This window comes from Chinchilla lanigera, unplaced genomic scaffold (assembly GCF_000276665.1).
Source record: "Chinchilla lanigera isolate Chin_1 unplaced genomic scaffold, ChiLan1.0 scaffold00078, whole genome shotgun sequence".
In the NCBI taxonomy this organism is placed as follows: Eukaryota; Metazoa; Chordata; class Mammalia; order Rodentia; family Chinchillidae; genus Chinchilla; species Chinchilla lanigera.
Window position 1 is genome coordinate 10,176,059 of NW_004955479.1, and position 23,757 is coordinate 10,199,815.

General features: G+C 40.1%; 1 protein-coding gene and 1 long non-coding RNA gene across 2 annotated transcripts in view; one reads left to right on the forward strand and one right to left on the reverse strand.

Annotated features, from left to right (window-relative positions):
• The window catches only part of LOC102008623, a 9,504-nt gene extending 5,318 nt beyond the window's left edge, over positions 1 to 4,186 (reverse strand). The window contains exon 1 of the long non-coding RNA XR_263739.1: positions 3,774 to 4,186. This is a non-coding gene — a long non-coding RNA (uncharacterized LOC102008623). The remainder of the gene's footprint in view (positions 1 to 3,773) is intronic.
• The window catches only part of Ahcyl2 (adenosylhomocysteinase-like 2), a gene marked incomplete in the record, with an annotated part of 202,557 nt that overhangs the window by 167,245 nt on the left and 11,555 nt on the right, over positions 1 to 23,757 (forward strand). Inside the window, 8 exon segments of the mRNA XM_013503272.1 lie at positions 4,221 to 4,323; positions 5,982 to 6,076; positions 8,760 to 8,866; positions 10,963 to 11,079; positions 14,531 to 14,594; positions 15,054 to 15,142; positions 18,907 to 18,977; positions 22,193 to 22,287. Coding sequence (XP_013358726.1) covers positions 4,221 to 4,323; positions 5,982 to 6,076; positions 8,760 to 8,866; positions 10,963 to 11,079; positions 14,531 to 14,594; positions 15,054 to 15,142; positions 18,907 to 18,977; positions 22,193 to 22,287 — 741 coding nt within the window.

The window sequence follows — 23,757 nt, forward strand, 5'->3', positions numbered from 1 at the left end:
TTGGGGGTGGGAGGAAGACTTTTAAAAAATAAAAATAAGTAGGATTAGAGGACCCATTTGACCCAGCTATTCCCCTTCTGGGTATCTCCCCAAAAGAATAAAAATATCATACCACAGCAATGTATGTGAATTCATGTTTATAGCAGCACAATTTGTAATAGCTAAATCTTGTAAACAACCCAAATGCCCATCAACCAAGGAATGGCTAAAAAAGATGTGGGTTTTTTTATAATGGAGTACTTCTCAGCCATAAAGAAGGATAAACTTGAGACTTTTATAGGTAAATGGATGCAATTCAAGACCATACTCATAAGGGAAATAAATCAGATGCACATATGTAAATATTGTATTGTCTCACTAGTGTGAGTAACTGAAGGAGTAAGATCCAAAATGTACAATAGATATTGTGAATAGGGAAGAAACTGTTCAAAAGAAAAGACAAACTGTGATGGGGGAAAGGGTAAAGGACAAAAGGGAAACAGAAGAAAATATTTATAAACAAGATAGTTAAGATAGTCATACAGCTGGCTTCTCTTAGTTCACTGAAAAGAAAGGTTTGTGCTAATATTGTTTGGACAATATTTCATGCCTGTATCTTGTACTCGGAATAACTACTATGAAGATGACAATACATAATCTATTAATTATTGTTACTCTCCTACTAGCCTGTTTTGAAACTCTCTTTTATTATTATTTTTATTTTTTTCTCTTTAAAATTAAAAAAAAAGAAAAGAAAATGCAGTTTTTGTTGGGGAGGAGGGTACTAGGGGTTGAATGCAAGGTCTTTCCATGTATTGTTCTTTTTATTTTTTATTTTTTTGAGATAAGATTTTACTAAGTTGCCCCAGCTGGGTTATAGCATGGAATTCTAGGCATGTATCACCATGCCCACCTAGAAAATACAAATTTTTAAAAATGAAAATCACCAGTACTTAGAATTAGCCACCATCAGGAAATTTTAAAGAAACTTTTTAACCAAAGAGAGAATCCTATCTCCATCTTATGTGTTGAAGTAAAAATAAGTTCAGATCAGATCATTAGATGAAATCCCCTACACCCTGTACCACTGGGGATTGAACCCATGACTTCGCACATGCTAAGCAAACACTCTACCACATCCCAGCCTCAATAGTATTTTTTTCTATGACAGCCTGTAATCATGTGTTAGGTTTAATTGTGTCTTCAGTCTCCTTTGGTCCACAATAGTTGCTTAGTCTTCTTTTGACTTTCATGGCCATGCCAGTCTTGAAGACTACAGATAAATGATTTTGTAGCGTGTCCCAATTTTGACTTTTCTGGTGCTTCCTCATTGTTAGATACATCTGTGGTAGAGATGTCAGAGAAGTGATGCTGTGTTTTTCCCATTGAATCAAGTTGGGAGTGCATGATTTCAATTTGTCTAATAACTAATGATGTTCACCTTAATGCCCTGCTTGAGGTGGTGTTTGCCAGCTTTTCCTCTGTGGAAGTTATTTTCCTCCTTTGTGATTAATACTTTTTTGGAGTACTATGAAACTATAACTGTCCTATTCATCAAACCTTCGATTTATTCACTTAGTTTTATTTGTTTCCTATTTTTTTGTAATGGGTTTAATCTATTACTAATATTACTTTGATGCTCATATTGTCCCAGTTTGAACAGGAGGAGTCCCTTCAGTGTAGCTTCTTTGTCTTTTGACATGTCATTTTCCTTCTGTCAGCACATTCTTGCTTCCAGAATGAGATGGCCTGAGCTTATCTTATATGTTCCATGTGCTAGCCTTGGAACCAGCCATTTCTTTTAGTGGATCTGGACATAGATGTACTCTTTGCTCTTGGGTTGTCTTTATTTCTGGATCCTCTTTTATTAATTTTACTAAATAATTACCCATTAACTCTTAATGTAAAAAAAAAAAACCCTCTTAATGTATTTCTTTTGTCCTGTTCTCTCCATCTTTGCCTCCTGGAACTCCAATTACATATGTGTTAGACCATTTGGTAATGTCACATATATCTTGAATGCTTTGTTCTGACTTTTTCCCCATCCTTTTCTTTCTGTATTTCAGCTTGGTAATTTCTGTTTCTCTCTCTTGAAAGTACATAGGGTCCAGTAATAAGACAGTTGAAGAAATTTCTTAAACTCTTATATTATCTTTTATCTTCTTTTTTTAACATTTCTGTTTGACTTTGTTTGTCTGTTTGTTTGTGGCAGTGTCTCACTGTGTAGTTCAGGCTGGCCTTGAATTCATTATGTAGCCCAGGATGGCCTCAACATCACAGTAATCCTCCTGCCTTAACTTCCTAAGTACCAAGATTACCATTGTGCACCACCACACCTGGCTTGACTTGTTCTTATAGTTTCCAGCTCTCTGCCTAAATTTCTTACTGGTCCGTAAATGTTGTTGTCTATCTTTCACTAGCTCTTTCAACATAAACATATTAATCATAGTTATTTTAAAGTTCTTGTCTGATCAAACATCTAGCTCATCCCAGAGTCTGGCTCTATTGATTTCTAGACAGTGGGGGTTTTCTCCCTAGAGTCTTCAAGTTCTTTGAGTGGTAGTCTCCATAATAGCCATGAAATGGCTGGACTTACACACATAGGCTTCACAGGCCTTCAGCAGTGAGCTGCTGTTTCTTGGAATTTGAGGTTGCTAAAAGGCTTCCTGCAGTATTTCTGCTTCACCTTCAGCTTTCAGCTGCTTTAGCACATGTGTACCACAGGGTGGTGCTGGAGCTTCCTTCTCAAGTGCTGCCCTACCTGCTGCCCTAAACACCTGCCCTGTGTTCCAGGCTGAGCCTCTTAGTGAGGGCAAGTGGGGTTCTTGGGTCTCCTGTGTTAGGTACAGCGTTAGGCAGTCCCCTCTGAGGGCAGGGCTTTTTCAGTATTCGTGCCTCTCCTTTCTGTAGCAGCCAAATTTTGTCTTTTCACTTGAGGTGAGTCTCGGGCAGAAGATATTTTCCTGCCACTCTGGAGAGCTGGAAAAGTAGCAGATCCATACTTCAGATCAGTGAACTATTGTGGCCTCAAGAAGATCCCCTACTACTCTCCCAGGAGTAGAGTGTTTGCTTCTACCCTCCCAGGGAGCAGTGGATCTTTGCCTGGTCCCTAATGGCAGGTGCAATTCCTAATTTTTTTCTTATAACTCCATGAGAAAAACATGTAGGGAAGTGTGTAGGTTTTATACTGGCTCTTCCCCCCCACCACCACCACCCCTGCTTTTTTTTGAGATACTGTCTCACTATGCAGTCCAGGCTGGCCTTAAACTCATTATGGAGTCTAGGCTGGCCTTGAATTCTTGTCAATCCTCCTGCCTCAGCCTTCCAAGTGCTGGAATTACAGGCATGTCCCACCATGCCACCATGCCCAGCTTATACCAGCTCTGAGAACAATCAGTTGCCTAGTGGTTTTTGGTTTTGGTTTTGAGTTTGAGTTTGGTTTGATTTTTTGAGACAGAGTCTTTCTATATAGTTCAGGCTGGCTTTGAACTCACAGCAACTCCTCCTGCCTCAGCCTTCGGAGTACTGGGATTATAGGTATGTTCCTCCACAACCAGCTAGCCTGGTCTGATGAGAACTAAGTAGAAGCCTCTAGGAAAGAACTTGCCTGTGAGTAGGAAATCTTGTGTCTGTCTGAGGCTGCCAGAAATTCCACATAACACACTTTGCCTCACTTATCCTTTAATTAAATTTTAGCTAATATTTCTTACCCTCGTGTGTGGTAACCACCTCTTCTTCCCTCCCCTCCCCTGCCAAAGGTGAAACAATATCCCTCCTCTCTTTGAAGGACTTACCACTCTGGAGTTCAGTTCGCTTGGTTGCTTTACAACTTTAGTTCTTTGATGGGGTAAAGTAGCCTTTGTAGGTTATACAGCCTTTTCTTGTTCAGGTGGATGTTGCTTTTGCTTTCTACATCCTAAGAAGCAGAACTGCAAGTGTTTTTTGTAAATTCAGTATTTTGGCTCTGAAATCCTTTAATTAAATCTTATGGGGAGGGGCAGATCTGCTAAATAGGTAAAATCATAGCACTTAGCTGTAGCCCCCTGCCATGCCTCCCCTAGAATACTGAATGCCTTCCATGCCCTCTGCTCAGAACACTAAATAGGTTCTATAGAGCAGTTTGAAAATAACTGATCTAAGTCATTCCTGATGTACCTTTCACTGTCAGATACACAGACTTAATCTTTTGGACTGACTATGTGGTGCAAGTGTGTTCATTTCCTGCCTTGTCTTTTACACAGGTGCTTATGGAAACTCTGGGTGCTCTGGGGGCACAGTGCCGATGGGCTGCCTGCAATATCTACTCTACTCTCAATGAAGTAGCTGCTGCTCTAGCAGAAAGTGGTAAGATCTTTCTGTCTTTGGCCAAAGTATGTCTCTGATAAGTTCCATTAGTTCCATGGAAGTCTAAGGAAGGTTCACAGTGAAAGGCTGCCTTGGTAAAAATGGATCCGCTCCTCTTGATTAGTTTTCTTCCTTTCAGGGCTTCTCTTGTCAAACAATAGCTACCTATATCTAATATTCCATTATTCATGCTCTGCTTTGACTTGGTAATAGAACACCAGCAAATACTCCTACTGTCTAAGGTAGTATAGATTAGAGAATGCCTCTATAGTTTTGTAGCCCAGCTGGTTTTCTAGCAAGTAGTTCACCCTGGTTTAATGTTTGGTGTTTCTGCTTCAGCAGGAAAGAGGACTTGACCTAGAAGATTAATATTTGATCACAACATCCACTGATACTTGAAGGACAAAAGACAGAGGAATTTGAACTTTGCTGGCTTCCTGCCTTCACTCTCTGGCAGCAATATGTAGATCAGGATAGCAAACACCTACTTCAGAGCTCCTGAAAAACAATGGAAACTCATATAAAGGATGCATATATCTCCTACAGCTAATGTTCTTGACATTTCATTTGTATTTACTTATTTTATAAAATGTTATTGATGTATATATATATAGAAAAACACATACAAAAAAATTTTTTTTGAGATAGGGTCTCACTATATAGTTCAGGCTGAACTTGAACTCACCATATACCACAGGCTGGTGTCAGACTTGCAGTGATGCTCCTGCTTCAGCCTCCTGTGTGCTGGGATTATAGGTGTGCACCACCACACACAAATATTAAATGTATACACCAATGAATTGTACATATCCATTTATTTCTCTCTCTCCTTTTTTTTTTTTTTTTTGAGACAGGATCTCACTATATAGTTCAGATTGGCTTTGAACTCACTATATAGCCCAGCCTGTCCTTAAACTCACAGCAACCCTCCTGCCTCAGCCTCTAGTACTGGAATTACAGATGTGTGCCACTATGCCTAGCATTTCTCTTTTTTCAACAAATGCTTACAGACTCACTCTAAGAGAGAAAAGAACAAATGAGACAATCTTTGCCCTCAGAATGTTGTATTATGGTAGAGAAGATAACACACATAGTAATGATAATAAAGACACATATATGAGAAATACCATGACATATCTTAAATCTGAGTTCCATACACAAGTAATAGTCTTAGCAAAGTTTAGATTTCTTGAGCGTTCGCATTTAACTGGGTTAATCAGGCTTCAAGAGAAGAATGACACTTATGTGGACCATGATGTGAAGTAATATTTTAGCAGATGAGAAAGAACGTGAGCGCTTTCTTGATGAGGAGGGTGGGGTGACTAAAGTGTAGAAACAAGAAAGATCAAAATGTAGTTGGGAGATGGTGAGAGTACTAGTTTGACTGTGTCAGAAAGCACTTGTTTCTGATTTCTTTTTTCCTTTAGTCATAGTTTTAGCAGCCATCATACTCTTGTCTATTTTGCTTGTCTTCTTTGGGCTAAGGAGAACAGAATGAGTACCAGAGACAAAGAAATGGATAAAGTCTGCTAGTCAGTGAAGAAAGTCAATCCATACAGCAGAGTTTGGAGTTGGGGAAAACTAGTACCTTCTGGCTAAAACTTGAGAAGTCAGCCCTTTTTGCAGCCTTAATATTTTTATTTTTTCTTTTTTCATAGGATTTCCTGTCTTTGCCTGGAAAGGAGAGTCAGAAGATGACTTTTGGTGGTGCATTGATAGATGTGTGAATGTGGAGGGCTGGCAGCCAAACATGGTGGGTTAGATTTCTGCTAACAGCTCTGTAGGGATGGGGACTGGGATGGGAAGAGGCTGTGGCCTGGGAGAGGGTTTCCTAACAAGAAGGAAAGAAGTGGCGTCCTTTCTGGCTGATGTGCCTGGGTTTCCAGTGGAAACTCAGTGCTTCTGCTTATGGAGCCCCAAGAGTATTGAACCTCTTACAACTTCAAAGTGCTTTAATTGTTGCTGCTGATGTTGAAAGCATTGATATTCATTAGTAACATGAAGGTGCTGCTCAAGATCCACACGTAGCTGCTGAAAAAGCAAGGGTAATGCATTTTCATTTCCTTCCACTGCTTGTTACCCTCCCACCACCACCGCGCGCCAGCAACCACCAAAAACACCAATCAAAAAACCCCACAGCTCCTGGGGGACTCAGCTGTCTCTCTAGAATCCTTATACTGAGTTTACAGTATACCTGAAGAGCTTCCAAGTTCAAATATCTTCTTTTTATTCATTGCTAACTAAAAAAAAATGACCTGGCAAAGTTTGAGGTTTTCAAATTTTTGTTTCATTTTTTAAAAAATCAAGTCTTAAAGGCAGATAGCAGATCAGATTCACAGAGTGAGAAAGCTACGTCAAGCATGAGGCACTCTTGCTTCGCAAATGTTTCTGCATATTAGTGAGAGGAGAAGGTAAGAAATCAGCTGAGACAAGAAGCCATTGATTGCTGTGCAGAGCAGGCCTCACCTGGTAGCTGGCAGAGCAGCAACGTCTTTCTAAATGCTTGGATCCAGGTCACATGGCATGAAGTGCTGGTTTGAGGAAGCCGGGTTAAAGCCTTCCTGTCCCAGAGGAGGTAACAGTGGCTCCAAGATGACTCAGCTCATTCCAACAATTTTAACAGTGACAGGAGGGAGCATGACTGCCAGACACTAAAAAAGATATGCCAGAGGGGTTCTCCTGGGAATAAGCACAGGGAGGATATTGGAGTGTATCCAGTGAGCTTTTTTGTTTTGTTTTGGGATTTTTGAGACAAAGTCTTGCTATGTTGCCCAGGCCAGCCTTGAACTCATGGTGATCCTCCTGCCTCAGCCTCCCAAGTGCTAAGACTACAGGTGTGCGCCATCACACCCAGCTTACCCAGAGAGCTTTTACAAACTGTGGGGCTAACACAAACTGCTAGAAAGTTTAGTGAAGAAAATTAGACAAGGATAAAAAGGTATATCCCAGAAAGTGGGATCCATACCTCTCTGGATCCTGTCAAGGACCAATACTTTTCCTTGCTTTCTAACCTCAGGAAGATTCCCTGATGACCAGAACTTTCTGCAGTAGCATTGCGTGGGAGAACTACATTCATTATATAAATATTAGAAAAAGCAGCTGCCTTCCTGTATCTCATGGCTTTGTTAAAAGGAAAAGTAGACAAGAATAATGGTACATACCACAGTTTCCAATTATTTAGTCCAATTTGTCTCTGACTTTTTCTGTGGCTAGAGATTAGAGAATCAAAGGGAAACTCCATGGGATGTAATACGTGCAAAAATAGGAGGGAGAAACTCAGAAAATACTTTGGCTTTCTTAGGCATTGGCTGTGAGGGTTTCTGCTTGTACTGTGGAGCAAGCATAAGAATTTTAATGAGAATGCTATCGGATCGCTGATCTCAAACAAGATTTAATTCACTCAGAAAAAATGGATCAATAGCAGGAACATAAGTGAAAAAGAGATTAGTTAGTAGACACGAGGTTAGGGAGTTTGTGTACTGTGGGGTCCACAGAGGCATTTGGGCCCTGATAGTTGTGATGGAACTGCAAAGTGAGGGCATGCCAGCAGAGGGCAACTCAGTCCTATGAGGACTTTCCAGGAAGATGGGTATAGCAATGTACAAAGTTCTGCTGAGTGCCTCTAATAGCCCAGTGGAGGGCTAGAGTGCCATAGTCTAGTGCCTAGCAGTATTCTAAGATGTTCTTTCTTTAGCTTATTTATAGTTCAGAAACTTTCTCTACTGATGAAAGCTCCAGTGGGCACAGCATTGTGTTGATCTTTAATTCCAACCTGAAATAGTGATGAGCTGTTCACAGGCATGCTTACACACCTACATGCTGCATGGTTCCCTGGTTATTTTTAATTTGGTTTATACAGAGTGTGAGGTTGTGCTCGGCAAAACCCCACAATGCTGCCTGATATGTTGGGTGGGAGAATGCCTGTACTTTGGGAGAAGTAAAAAAAAATGATTAATGAATACAGTTTTATAAGCCATTTTTCTGAGGAGACTAATTGTTCTTTTCCTTAAAGTAAGCTGCTGTTGAATATGTTGAAATTCCTCAATTTAACCAACAGAGATTGACTATATCAATTTCAGGTTTTCTGAAGATCTACAGCATATGCAAGAACTGGTGGTCTAAATAACCACTTAAGTCATCAGTCTATAACAAAATCCTCATTACATGTAAATTTTAATATAGATGTGTCATGTGGGGGGCATTTGGGTATAGCTTTATAATTGACCTTTTGCCTCTCATTTACTTGTGCCTAATGATTACATATTTCGTATATTATTGCATTCACTCTGGCTTTAGGTTACTTCATATAACCATTTGAGAAATTTGAAATACCTGTAAATTGGTAATGAGAAATTTGGATATAAGACCCAGAGATGCACTGAAGCCTTGAACCTTCCAGCAAAACAAATGACATTACTGGTGCTTACCTTTTGCAGATCTTAGATGATGGAGGGGATCTTACTCACTGGATTTATAAAAAGTATCCCAACATGTTTAAGAAAATCAAAGGCATAGTGGAGGAGAGTGTTACTGGAGTCCACAGGTATGATTTCACATGGGCATACCTAGCTTGATGCAGCTGAAGCATATACTCTTGAAATCACACGCTAGTAGAACATTGTGTTAAAGATTGAACCCTGCTATTAGCTGACCAAATCTGTACACTTGCTTTTTAAATTAATAACACAAATAACAAATAAAATAGTGAGAGACAGACAGGCAAGGGAACAGGTGGGGTCCTCATGTTTTCTAATCATTGTAATACAGGGACTGTTTGTTCTTTTTGGATTAATTCATTTTTCAACAAATACTGCTTGAACTTCTACAGCACTGGTGGCGAACCCATGGCCACTGTTGCATGGCACAGTGGGATGTTTGTATCATTGAAAGTGCTAAAAGGTTTGCTGTCACTGTTCTACAGTAAGCCGAGAATTGCTCTAGGGGTAGGGGTCTAGAAATAGACAAAATTGACAAAAACCTGTGCCCTTGCGGAGCTTATATGCTTATATAGAGAATAAGGACATAGGGTTTTGTTTGCAAATGAGCAGTGATTCTCTGAGTGAAATTGGAATCATTTCTTTTTTTGAGGGGGAATCATTGCTGTTTTTCACACAGCAGGACCTGAAAAGTATGAAATAAATTTTTAGGGAAGTAAATTTTGAATTAGCCACTATAATTGCGTGATTGTATTACGATCTCTTAATATACAAAACTATGGATGATAGCATACGTTCAGACTCTTAGAAAGGGATAAATGTTGAATAAAACAAATAGTTTTTCTAGGCATGGTGGTGCATCACTATAATCCCAGTACTCAGGAGGCTATGAGTTCAAGGCCAGCCTGAACTACATGGTAAGACTGTTTCAAAAACAAAAACAGGCCAGGCATGCTGGCGTATGCCTATAATCCCAGCACTCTGGAGGCTGAAGCAGGAGGATTGTTGCAAGTTTGAGACCAGCCTAGGTGGGCTACAAAGTGAGCTCAAGGCCAGACTGAGCTGCATAGTAAGACCCTGTCTCAAAAAGACAAAAAAAAAAAAAAAAACCTCTTTATAGAAATAGACATAGTCATAAGTATGTGTTTTGAGATTATAAATTAGAGGCTAGCTGAATGTTAAAATTCTTCTATGGTAGTAGTTTAATTCCCAGCACTGCAAAAAAAAATTTAATAAAATAAAAAATAAAAGCACTTGCTGAGCCAGGCATGGTAGTGCAAACCTGTAATCCCAGAACTCAAGAGGCTGAGGCAGGAGGATTGCCACAAGTTTAAGGCCAGCTTGGGCTATGTAGTGAGTTCAAGGCCAGCCAAAACTACACAGCAAGACCCTGTCTCAAAAAACCAAATGAATGAATACATACATTACATATATGCACTTGCCTACAGTAATAGACTTATGCATAATTTTAAAGTAATACAGTTCTTTCTTTTATAAGTAAAATGAGGTATAAAATAAATCAATTTAAAGTTTCATTTAAAATCTTAAAATTAAGAATTAAGTCAAGCATTTTCCCCACATGACTTTTTTTTTTATGTTGTTTGAGACAAGTTCTTGCTTTGTAGTTCAGGCTGATTGAATTCACTGTATAGCCCAAACTGACCTCAAACTTGCAGTAATCTTTCTGCCTGTGCCTCCTGGGTATTGACATTACAGGCATGTGCCACTGCACCCAGCCCCATGTGACTTTTGAATGAGATCTTTATTTCTTTTTTTTTTTTTTTGTCTTTTTGAGACAGGGTCTCTCTGTGCAGTTCAAGCTGGCCTTGAGCTCACTTTGTAGCCCAGGCTGGTCTCGAACTTGCAACGATCCTCCTGCCTCAGCCTCCTGAGTACTGAGATTACAGGTGTGCACCACCACACCTGGCTGAGATCTTTATTTCTACACTGTGTACAGTCTCTAAAAACACATTACAGTACTTCTAAATTTTCACCCAACAAGACAAAACTAGTCATGTTGAGTAAAATAAATAGTTTTGCCAGGCATGATGGTGCATTACTATAATTCCAGTACTCAGGAGCCTATGAGTGCAAGGCCAGCCTGAAGTACTTCTCATGGCCTTATTTCTAGGATTTAAAATGAAACCAATAGTAGATTTTAATGTCATTATTGTATGTTTTTCTTGACTTCTCTTATCCCCAGGCTATACCAACTGTCCAAAGCTGGGAAGCTCTGTGTTCCAGCCATGAATGTCAATGACTCAGTCACCAAACAGAAATTTGACAACCTCTACTGTTGCCGTGAATCAATTCTTGATGGGTAACACTTACTATCTTTGAGATGAACTTGAGTTTTGAGTTGTTGAGTTAAGGTTCTGATTTTTTTATTTTTTGGTTATTTACAGAAATTATTCATATGGCTCCTCTGGATCTATCCCCACATCACACCCAGTATTTTATAACTCAGAGCTACATTGCCATCACTATTTTAAGAGAATCTATTTCACTTAAGAGTGAGACTAGCTCCTGTGTATTGAGGGTGGAGTTCTTACTTTGTGACCCCATCAGGTCTGTGAGTCATTAACTAAAGTCAGTATTAACAAGCAAATACCTTCTAGTTTAGAAAACTTCCCGGTGATGGTATTCCAGGTTGTGGCTCCTGTTCTAACTGTGTATAATTCTAAATATCATACAATTCTCTGATCACCCGGAAACTTGTGGTGAGCAGAACCGGTTCACACTTGGATATATACCAAATACTATGTTCTTTTAATATTTAGTTTCTGTTTCCACACTTGCATTCTGACATTCCTTTGTTGTTGCCAGGAAGACTGCATGTAGTAGTCAGCTTTCAGTTATTGTAACAAGTACATGAAATACCTTATAAAAACAGAAGCTTATTTTGGTTTACAGTTTTACAGGCTTACGTCCACGGTGAGTTGGCCCCATTGCTTTTGCGCCTGTAGGAAGGTAGCACGTCATGCCAGAAAATGCATAGTAGAATAAAGCTTCTTACCTCATGGCCAAGACAGGAAAGAAAAGGAAGAAGAAGAAGCTGGGGTTGCACTGTACCCTTCAAAGATATGTCCCCAGTGACAGGAAGACTTCCCACTAGGCCCTACCTCTTCAGGTTTTCGTTACCTCCCAATGGCACCAAGCTATGGACCAAGTCATTAATACCTCCTTAAGCCAGTGGTAGTGAACCTGTAGCATTCATGCTGCAACGAGCCATTTGTATCACTGAAAGCTCTAAAATATTCACTATCACTGCCTTAACCCTTTAACCTTTAGGAGATGTTCCAGATCCAAATTATAGCACCATATAATAAGCCATTAAGTGAAGCTATTAAGATGGTTTAGAAAATTGCCAAATCAAATGGTTTCATTGCTTATAGTATATTAGTCAGCTTTTCATGGGTGTGACCTGATGAAAACCTTCAAGGAAGAAAGATTTATTTTGGTTCACAGTTTCAGAGGTTTCAATCTATGGTTGGTTGGTTCTACTGCTGTGGACTTGAGGTGAGGCAGAACATCATGACAGAAGGGTGCAGTGAAGTAACCCTGCTCACGGCATGGCAGCTGGGAAACAGAGAGCAAGGGAAAGAGCCTGAGAAAAGTCAGGCCCCTCAGAGTCATGCCCCTAATGACCCACTTCCTCCAACTAGGCCCCACCCCCTAAAGAGCTCATTCAGCTATGAGCTCATCATTGAGTTAATCGATTGATGAGGTGAGTGCCCTCGCTGTCTAATCACCAATCAAGTCAATAACCAAGATTAAACGTCACATACAGTTTAATGGAAACATGAAGAAAGGTTCTGTGGGCCATGTTACTAACCAGTCCAGATCTCAGGCAATTTACTGGTGGCTCCACAGGCATTGGAGCCAGACAGACCTTAATTTGAATACTGGCTGTTTTTATTTAATAACTGTAATTCCATGGACTAGTTAGTTGCTTAATCTCTCAGTGCACATTTCTGCACCTGTGAAATGGTGACAGTAAGACCTACCTCATGGAATACTGTGAGGATTAAATGAGATAAGGTGAATTGCCTAGTGTTAGTTCCCTTGCACTTGTTTCTAGAACTCTGTACAGTAAGTTTTAGAGTTAAGTTAAATCTTAGGGAAATTTTTCTGCTTTAATATCTTCTTGAAAGCCAGGCATGGTGTCACAGGCCTGTAATCCCAGCACTCAGGAGGCTGAGGCAGGAGGATTGTTGCAAGTTTGAGGCCAGCCTGGGCTACCAAGTGAGTTCAAGGCCTGCCTGAACTGCACAATGAGACCTGGCCTCAAAAAAAAATCTTTTTGATTCAGGAAATGGCTGTGGCATTTTCTGTTGTTATTACGACCATAGGGTCAGTAGTATTATCAAATATACTGACTATTTTAGTGTATTCTTAATCCATCAGTTTGTTATAGACTGTCTCTAGTTCTGTCCACATATATGGGTTATTATAACAGATATCTTGAATCTGATCAAATCAGTACCAGTTCAGATATATTTCATTAAAATATTTACTTATCCCCAACTAAGTGTCTTTTAGACTTTTCAAGTCCAAAATCTTTCAGCTTAAAATCTGTCTATACCAGATTCAATAAAAAATGCAGGTAGGCTGGGAATGGGGGCACATGCCTGTAACCCCAGCACTGGGGAGGCTGAGGCAGGAGGATTGCTGTGAATTTGAGGCCAGCATAGGCTACGAAGTGAGTTCAAGGCCAGCCTGAACTGCATAGTGAAACCCTGTCTCAAAAAGACCAAAAAAAAAAAAAAAAAAAAACAAAAACAAAAAACACAAAATAGGTACCCATACTAACTAGTTCATAAAAATGGGTAGAATCCCTCTCAGCTGAGTTTATCCTATAGGTAAGAGTCAGAAATGTATGAAAGTGACAAGATAGAAGCAGTTGAACTAGAGTTAAGGTTAGATTTCACAGTGAAAAAATAGGAAAATATCAACTATTCATCAGAACCTTGTGAGTCATAAGAGCTCATTGATACCTGCAGATGGTAAAAAATTTTCCAGTTGGGTCACCTCCTCTCAGAGGAGAGGAGACGTAAGAGGAGGGATAAACTGTACTCAGGGAATCCTGCAATGGAAAAGAGAGGACAGTTGGGCTAATAGAGCATGTGTATGAAGAAGGTATTGGTGATGGACCTCCTGTGCTTGTGGGCTGGACAGGCAGGACCACCATAAATGAGAGAAACTCCACTGTCTTGTAGAGGACTCTTCTGGAATTGGACTGTGGTGCCAAATGCAGTGCAAGTACAGCCTTCTGGAGACTGGGTTCCATTTGGCAGATAGAGGATAGCCTTGGAGCTCCAAAGGAGCCCAGGCAGGATTTCCAGATCCTAACGTAGACTGTTACAGGAGCTCTTCTACTACAGGGTCCTGGGGCTAGAAGAATTAGTAAGAAGTCAGAGAATTGGCACAGCTCTTACTCAGCACCAGATGGTTTATTGCCCTAGGGCCCCTCAAAATTCTTCCTTGACTGAGGTCTTTTCTGTCCTTTATCCTTTCACTTTGAGGCAGATCTGGGCCCCTAAGACCACAAGGAAACTGCCTAACTAAAATTGGTATGTGTCTGTCACCGAACTGCTGTTTTTAGAAGTGGCAGTGTTGACCATGTCTCCATCCCACCACAGCCATTTGTAGTCGCAGAGAGAGAGTATCTTCCTTTCAGAAGGAAAACAAAACAAGTTAGAAACTCAATCAAACCTCACGGGCAAAGCGAGAGATTTTTTTTTCTGATTTAATGATGTTTTTCTTCCTAGACTTAAAAGGACAACAGATATGATGTTTGGTGGAAAGCAAGTGGTGGTCTGTGGCTATGGCGAGGTAAAGTTTACCTTTATCTTAATAGGTGTTTAAATATGCTTCACTGAAGTAGTCTAGGATTTTTCATACACAGAGACATAAGAGTATATTCATTCACTTGAGAAAAATTACTGTAGAGGCCCTGTGGTTAAAGTACAGTTTTTCTTTTCTCTTCTCATTCTTGCCATTTTTTTCCTAAGTTGATTTTCTGACTTGTTCCATCACCACTATTTGTGATGTTCTTTTAGCTTATGTTTTGATTATAAATCGTGAGTGTGGGTGTTCTTGTGCACATGAATGTGCTAAGTAGGGGCTAAGGGTTTGTTTATGAACTGCATTGTTTTTCTTGTTTTTCCCCAAGTATGAATCTGTTCAGCAAAATTCTTTTTGGGGGCGGAAAAAAGATACACTTTACCAGAAGCTTTGAGAACTGTTTTCTCACTGATTTTCCTTATTATATGCATTCTCTCTCTTCTTTAGGTGGGGAAGGGGTGCTGTGCTGCCCTGAAAGCCATGGGCTCCATTGTGTATGTAACTGAAATTGACCCCATCTGTGCCCTGCAGGCCTGGTAAGTGTGCAGAGTCCTGCTCCCTCCTCTACACTGTCTAACATGCCTCCAGAGAGTAGTCTGGGTCATGCCACGTCGCACAGTAGAGAGGCCCAGATCCCGAGAGAGGCTGCTGGAACTGTAAGCATCTAACTTTCAGAGGTCAAGAAGCTCTGATCTGACAGAAGATGAAATTTAGAATTCCTATGAAAATATATCAGGAGATGCTTTGCGAGAGGACAAATAGCCTTTTACTTCCTCCATATGTAAGCCCCGTGCCTTACAGAACAATGATCAGAACAGCAGGGGGGCTGAGCATGTAGCTCAGTGGTAGATCATAGAGCATGTGTGTTATGGTTTGAATCTGTGTGCCCCCCCAAAGCCTTAAGCGGCCAGGCTTGAGGGGCAGGCTTTTAGAGTTTGGTGGGTGTGAGAGCTACACCCGCCCTGGGGTGGATAGTTTGCATATGTAAGGGAGAGGAAAAGGGTGCTTGAGGCGATTCCTTCCCGATTCCGCCCTTGTGTGTGCTTGCGGCTTAGCTGTGTGCTGCCGCCCTGAGATGCAGCCCTCTGCCACGTGCCACTCTGCCTTATAATCTGCCAAGTACGAATTGAAACCTCCACGAACTGTAAGCAAAATAAACCTTTCCTTCCTTAATTTTGGGCGTCAGATATTTTGTCCCAGCAGCGAGAGAAAAGTAACCAAGACAATGTGCCTAGCTCATCAAAGGCCCTGGGTTCTATCCCCAGCACCAGAGAAAGGGAGAGGTTCTGGTATCAAATGCTCTCTGGTGTGACACCTGGAAAAGAGCTCATTTGTGATATTCTTCCTCAAAATGTATGACTTGAATCTAATCATGAAGAACTATCTGACAAATCTACATTAAGGGTAAAGTCTGCTAACTCTAGAGTGAAGGGTATGTGGGAATTTGTTTGTACTAGTCCTACAGTGCTTGTTTCAAGTGACTCCAAAATTAAAAGCTTTTTTTAAAAAGAGTAGTTTGTTTCTTACATTTAATATGTAGATAATCAAACCTACCTTATAGGATTGTAAGACTTCAATAAAATTATATTACCATGCATTATATAACAATAAGGTACAGAGCTGCTGTCACAAAATAGATATTCACTAAATGGTAGCTATTATTACTATTGTCGCTTGCCATCCTCAGTAGTGTCACTATTCCTAAAAACTTGCAGGTCCAGGTGTCCATAGTCTGTATACTTCATACAGTCTTTACCACTAACCCTCCAGAAAGAAGTCCCCAGGTAGAATAGGCATATGTGTTGGTTACTTTTCTTTTGTTGCTGAGACATAATAGCCAACGCCCAAATTAGAGGGAAAGGTTTATTTAGCTCACAGTTTGTGGAGGTTTCAGTCCATAATCAGCTGGCTCCAAGGCAGAGTGACATTGTACAGGGGCAACAGTCCAAGGTGACAAAAGACAGCAAAGCAACAAGAGCAAGAAGTAGGGAGAGCAAGCCTCTTTTCCTCCCTTATATGTAGGCTATCCGCCCTCGGGTGGGTGTATCACTCACACCATCTCCATGCCCTCCTGTTGCACAGGCTCAGGATGTTTGCAAGGTGAGGACTCTGGCTCCCTGCTAAATCACTTAATTTCTCAAGTTGACACAGTGTATCACTCATTATGCATAGCATGATGCCATTTCCCCCTGCATTACCACTCTTCATATTTCCTAGGCATAAACCCATAGATTTCCCCAGCAGAGTTACTGGTTTTCTCTAAGGCAGGGTTCCAGCATTTGAAGGGAACCATCAGTGTTCTTGTACTCTCAGCGTTCATTATAGAAGCCTGAACATGATGCTGATTGCAGTATAGTTCAGATTATCTATCTATTGTGTATTATGCTATGTGCTGATTGCAGTATAGTTCAGATTATTTATCTATTGTGTACTATGCTATGTGCTGAGGATGGTTAAGGTGTGGATAAATAAGATATGGCCCTGCTGTTAGAAGAACACAGATAAATAACCACTGTGCAGTGTAGTTAAGTGCTGTGATGAAAGTAGATGGCACATGCTTCTATAGAAGTACAAAGGAGAAACTTCTAATGGAAGAACAAGGCAGTTAGGCAGAGATCTCAATAAAGCTGTCTTGGTGGGCACGGTGGGGCACTCAAGAGTTGGAGGCAGAAGGATTGCCTCAACTTCAAGGCCAGCCTGGATTACATAGCAAGACCCTGTCTCTACATACACACACGGAAAGAGATAGGGAGGAAGGAGGGGCAGAACTGAGAAACTTGGATTTTCTTAGTTTAGAAGTCTAGGCTGTGTGCAGGGAACAAGTGCATAGTATCCGAGAAAGATAGCACAGTATATTTAAGAAGCTGTATTTGAGTATAGCTAGCAGATTTATATATATTAGTATTTAGATCTTATTCTGAAGAAAGACAGTCCCATTGAACTATTTTAAGGAAGTGATACATTCTTTTTTTGGGGCAGAGGGGTTTGAGACAGGGTCTCAATATGTAGTTCTGGCAGGGCTTGAACTCACTATGGCAGTCTTCCTGCCTCAGCTCCTGAATGCTGGGATTATAGGCATGCACCACCACGCCTGGCTAGGAAATGACAAATTCTAATTGCATTTAGGGAAGTCACCCTGCAACATGATTTTAAGAGACATAAATCTAGATGCAGTGATACTAGACCAGAGGTTACTGCTGTAATCTAGACAAGAAGTCATAAGGCCTGACTTAAGTAAGCACAGCAGTTTGGAGAGTGAGAGGACAGATTCAAGAGTTTTAAGAAATTAAGAAAATAGTATCAATCAGATTTGGTGACAACTTCAATTACATAGAGAGAGCAGTAGGTTTATGACATTCTAGTTTATTTGGCTCGAACAGTTGGGTAAACAGTGATGTATTGGGGCTGGGGATTTAGCTCAGCGGCAAAAGCGCCTGCCTGGCAAGCGCAAGGTCGTGAGTTCGGTTCCCGGTACCGGAGAAAAACCAAAAAAAAAAAAAAAAAAAAAAAACAAAAAAAACAGTGATGTATTGATCAAGATAGAAAATAAAAAGAAATAGACGGGGATGGGGTGCATAGACAATTATGAGTTTATTTTCCAATACAGTAAGTTAAGGTCTTTGTCAGACATCTGTGAGGAGCTGTTCAGTGGCTAATTTGATCCTTGTCTGTAAAGCTTCAGATAGATCGAAATTAAAGGTACAAATGTACAAATCACATGCTTAAAGTACTCATTTGCAGTGAAGGGCAAAGTATGAATGGGTACTGAAAAAATACAGGAGTCCAGGGTGGAACCTTACAGAGTACCAACATTTAAAGGTTGACTGAGATTGAGGAGAGACAGATAGAAATTAAAAGAAAAGCCAGGAGACAAAAACATGGAATCCAAGAAGTATAATAATATTTTATGTGGCAGAAGAAATCAAACGGAATAAAAGGGTAACAAATATTTTTGTGTGTTGGCATCCAGCAGATCATTGATGATCTTGGGAGGACAGTTTCAGTAGGGTTGTAGATTCAGTGGCTAAGTGGCACTTTCTGGAAATTTAGTTGGGAATCTCATGGTAAACCCTGGTTCCCTACTGTAGTAAGAAATACATTCCAGTGATATGAAGGAACCTTCTATTTTTCTTCTGTGTGAACTAAGGAAATGATTTGGATTTTTCACTAAGAGAAATAGTCCAGCTATCTCAAGTGATACTATAGGTACCAAAGGAAGTTGGTGATAACATTTGAGGGTCTGTGCCAAAGAGTCTTTCCAGATGCGATTTAGATTCATGATAATGCTTTATTTCTACAGTATGGATGGATTTCGACTGGTGAAATTAAATGAGGTCATCCGACAAGTGGACATTGTTATTACCTGTACAGGTATGGTTTTAACATATTGAGTGGCATGGTACTTGGAATGCTTCCATAGAGTACGTGAAAGATGATTGGTGATGTTCTGAACAAGGCTACACTCAAGTTTTATTTATTTATTTATCTATTTATTTTTGGAACTTGGAATTGTACTCAGGACCTTGTGCTTGCCAGGCAGGTGGTGTGCCACTGAGCTATATCCTTGGCCCAAGGCTACACTCTAAAAATCATGAGCATGATGATTGGGTGTTCATGCCATCTGCATGAGATGTGCCTCCCTCAAACCTTGTTACGATGTTGGCTCATTACCTGTCTGACATGAAAAAAAAATCCAGAAAGCCAGAAAGTGGTCCACAAAATCAATTGGCCTCTGTTGCATTCTTCCTACCTGTTTTGAGGTCTGACCAAAGGTATACCTTTTTAGGTCATACCTATAAGAATGTTTCTCTCTGTCTTTTATTACTGTTATATCTTCATCTATGCTCAACCACCTAGGAGATGGTTAGAGATGACGTGATTCATTTGTAGAGGTTTATTTGTAAAATCAGATCTTAAATTTATACTTTTTTTTTTTTTTTTTTTTTTAGTGCTTTTGATTGTACCCAGGGTCTCAGGCATGCTAAACATACACTCTACAACTGAGCTATACCTCAGGCCCCTTGATTCTTTATTTTACCTACAAAAGTGAAGTATATTTCTCTGTAATCCCTGTAATTAAGGCAAGGTTAAAGCAAAATTCTTCACAGTTAAGAGAAAGTATAAGAGGTTATTCTATTAATTCTCAAGTTAATACAATACAGCTTGAATTTTAGAGAAGAATATAGATGACTAATTTTCTTTTATAATTCTATTTTAGAGGGAGAACATCAGGATATTTTAAAAATAAAAATGTACTTGTAGCCTCAGGGAGAGCTGAGAGCAGGGAAGAGGGAGGACTTTAAAAAGCTGTTCTTATGCAGGGTGTGGTGGTCTGTGCCTGGGAGTCTGAGGCAGCAGTATTATAAGTTTGAGCCTGGCCTAGGCACTCTAACAGGACCCTATCTCAAAATAAAAAATGGAGCTGTGTGTGGTGGTACATACCTGTAATCCCAGCATTCTGGGAGGATGAGATAGGATGATCACAAGTTCAAGCTCAGCCTGGTCATCTTAGCAAGAACCTGTCTCAAAACAAAGAAAAAAAAGACTGGAGATATAGCTTAGCATGAAGGTCCTGGATTCAATCCCTGATGCTTAAAAAAATAAAGAAGCTGTTTTGCTTCACATCTGTCAATCCCCTGGATCTTTTTATTTTAACAGATTAATTGAGATGTAATTCCTGTACCATATATTGCACCCATTTAAAGTGTATAATTTGGACTGAGGGTGTAGCTTAGAGGGCCAGGGGTCAATGTCTTGCATCAAAATAAGGAAGTAAAGTGTACAATTCTGTGTTTTCTAGTAAGTTCATAGGGTTGTATAGCCATCACCGTAACCTATTTTTTATTGAGATATAACTTGCATAAAGTTAAAGCGTACAATTCAGTAGTTTTTAGTGAAGTTGTGCAGCATCCCATTATCTAATTCCAGGACATTTTCATTATCCCAAAAGAGAAACTTCATTCCATAAACAGTAACACTTATTCTATCCTTTACCCTTCTCTGGCCCTAGGCTAGCATTTTGCCTGTTCTGGTTTGTTTGTTTGTTTGTTTGTTTGTTTGAGACAGGGGCTCACTGTGCAGTGCAGGCTGGCCTTGAGTTCACTATGTAGCCCATGCTGGCTTCAAACTTACAGTGATCCTCTTGCCTCATCCCAGTACTGGGATTGCAGGCATGTACCACCATGCCTGGCAAGTTTTGCCCATTCTGGATGTTTTATATACATAGAATCATATAACATATAGTCTTGTGATTAGCTTCTTATACTTGGCATAGTATTTTCAAGGTCATCCATGTGATAACATATACCAGTACTTCATTCATGTTTATTGCTAAATAATATGGCATGAATCTACCACATTTTATTTCTCTATTAATCATTTGTTGGACATTTGCATTTTATTTTGGGGCTGTCATGAATGATGTTACTGTGGGGCTGAGGATGTAGCTCAGTGGTGGAGTATTTGTCTAACATGCACAAGGCCGTGGGTTCAATCCCCAGCACCACCAAAAACAAACCCCCCAAAATACAAATAATGCTACCATGAATATTGTATATATATAAAGTTTTACATGGACATATGTTTTCCTGGATACATACCAAAAATAGAATTGCTGGGTCATAAAGTAATTCTACTTTAAAATTTTGAGGAATTCCCAAACTATTTTTCAACCCTGGTAATCAGTATAGCAGCCAGATGTCTCGGCCAGATCACTCTCACATCCACCAAACTTTCAAAATGACTACACCATTGTACAATGCTCTCTACAATGCATATGGATTCTAATTTTTCTATATCCTTACCAATACTTGTTATTTGTCTATTTTTACCATCACAGTGACTATGAAGTGGAATCTTACTATGATTTTGATTTTCACTTCTCTAGTGATTAATGATGTTCATGTGCTTGTTGGTCATTTGTGTGTCTTCTAGAGAAATGTCTATTTAGACTTTCTGTTAATTTTTTACATTAAGTTACTTGTCTTTGGGAATCATAGGAGTTCCTTATGTATTCTGGATACAAATCCCTTTTCTGTGATACGGTTTGCAAACACTCAGTCCTATCCTGTGGGTTGTCTTTTCACTCTGTTAGTGGTATCATTTGCAATACAAAAGTTTTAAACTTTTTGGCCAGGCATGGTGGTTTTACACCATAATACCAGTTATTTGAGAGGCTGAGGCAGCAGGATCATAGTTTTAAGGCATCCTGGCAACCTAGCAAGACCCTGTCTCAGAATAAAATTTATAAAAGGGTTAGGGATATAGCTTAGAGTAGAGCTCTTGTCTGCTGTGCACAAGAGCCTGAGTTCAGTCCCTAGTACTGGAGGAAAAAAGTTTTAAATTTTGATGTAACCCAGTGTATCTATTTTTTTCTTTGGTTGTTCATGTTTAAGGTGTTATATCTAAGTAAACCATTGCCCAAACCCAAGATTTCAAAGATTTACTTCTATGGTCTTCTAAGAGTTTTATGGTTTTAGCTCTTACATTTAGGTCTATGACCCATTTGGAGTTAATTTTTATATATTGTATGAGGTGGAAGGTATACCTTCATTCCTTTTCTTGTGGGTATCTCTTCTGTTTTTAAGGTAACAAGAATGTGGTAACCAGAGAGCACTTGGACCGCATGAAGAACAGCTGCATCGTATGCAACATGGGGCATTCCAACACAGAGATTGATGTGGTAAGACCAAGTGGTTCCTTACTGGTGTGTGCTCTCTCTGTCTCTTTCCTGCCCATCCCCACAAAGTCAAGCTCAAAACCAGGAAGAGGAAAGAACAGGGTCATCATCAGCCACCCTAAACACAACTGTCCTAGCAGAGTTGTCCACATCCATTCACATACTAGCCCTATGACCTATGCTTGTGGATTCTTCAAAGCTTCCTCAGCTCAATCATTTAAAATGATTGTCTTCTTCCATCTAAGTTTGATACCTACTTATACTATAAGCCATTTTCTCTTTATCTTACGGCTTGAGGGCTGGGTAAACTCAAAACTATAAGATAAAATAAATGTGAGTCAGAATGGTAGTCAGTATTTTGGGGATGTTGGGTTTTATCATAAAAATGAGATAAGTAGGTTGGTCCATGACAAGTCAAAAGAGAGAAATTTGTGGGCTGGAATGGGTACATTGCTTAAAATTGACTGTATCTGTCAAACACTACAGTTTCTCCTTTTCTCTCTGCCTCCTCCATTGGGCTAGGTCTCCCCTTAGCATATTTTCTGAACTGTAGTAATTGAGTCTATAGAAGTCACAATCAATCCAGTACCATTATTTGTGTTCCCTACACCTGGAAAATCTTTCATGACTGTAATTCTTTAATTTAATTATATTTACCTTAAAAGTTTTCCAATTCAAGATTTTACTTGGTCCTAATAAGTTCCCCCAAGTAATAGTTAATAGAAGTGTAATTTCTTTTCAGACCTACAAAGTATCTCTCAATATGACTTTCACTGTGGCTTTAAATTTGTATGACACGACCCTTTCTCTCTGGGGTAACTGGCTCAACCATAGCATGCTTTCATCTCCACTGAGGGCTGCTCTGATTGAGCTTCAGCATTGCCAGGTAAGGATGAGTTGACTCATTGAGGGCCTTTTGACTAAGAGCTATTTTATATGGTTTCTCTTTGTAATCCTGTGGTCTACTCTTCTGTTATTAAAGGGCTGGGGTGGTGGTGGCAGGTAGCTTAGTGATAGAGGGCTTGCCTAGCATGCAGAAAGCCCTGGGCTCAGCTCCCAGCACCACTGAAAAAAAAAAAAGCTTGCAGAACAACCTACCAAGGCCTGTTTCTACTCTGAGGTGTCTCAGTATGCTGGCTCCCTTACTCTGTCCTACTGTGCTAGTTTGTTTACAGTTTAATAATTTCATTGATAGGGGCCACAGCTTTAGCTCAGTGGCACAACTGCCTGGCAAGTGTGAGGTCCTGAGTTCAGTTCCCAGTGCCCAAAAGAAAAAAAAAAGTTGGTCCCAGAGCTCAGACCCATCCTACCAGTTAGTCCAATAGGAATGAGGGCCCAAGGCATACTCTGCCTTCTACCTCTGGCCAGACTGTCATCTCCATGGAGGAGCCCCGGGTAATCATGTCTATGGAGGAAAAAGAAAACAGCCTGTTGTTAAACACAGGTGCAAGTCTCTCAGTCCTTCTTTTCAAT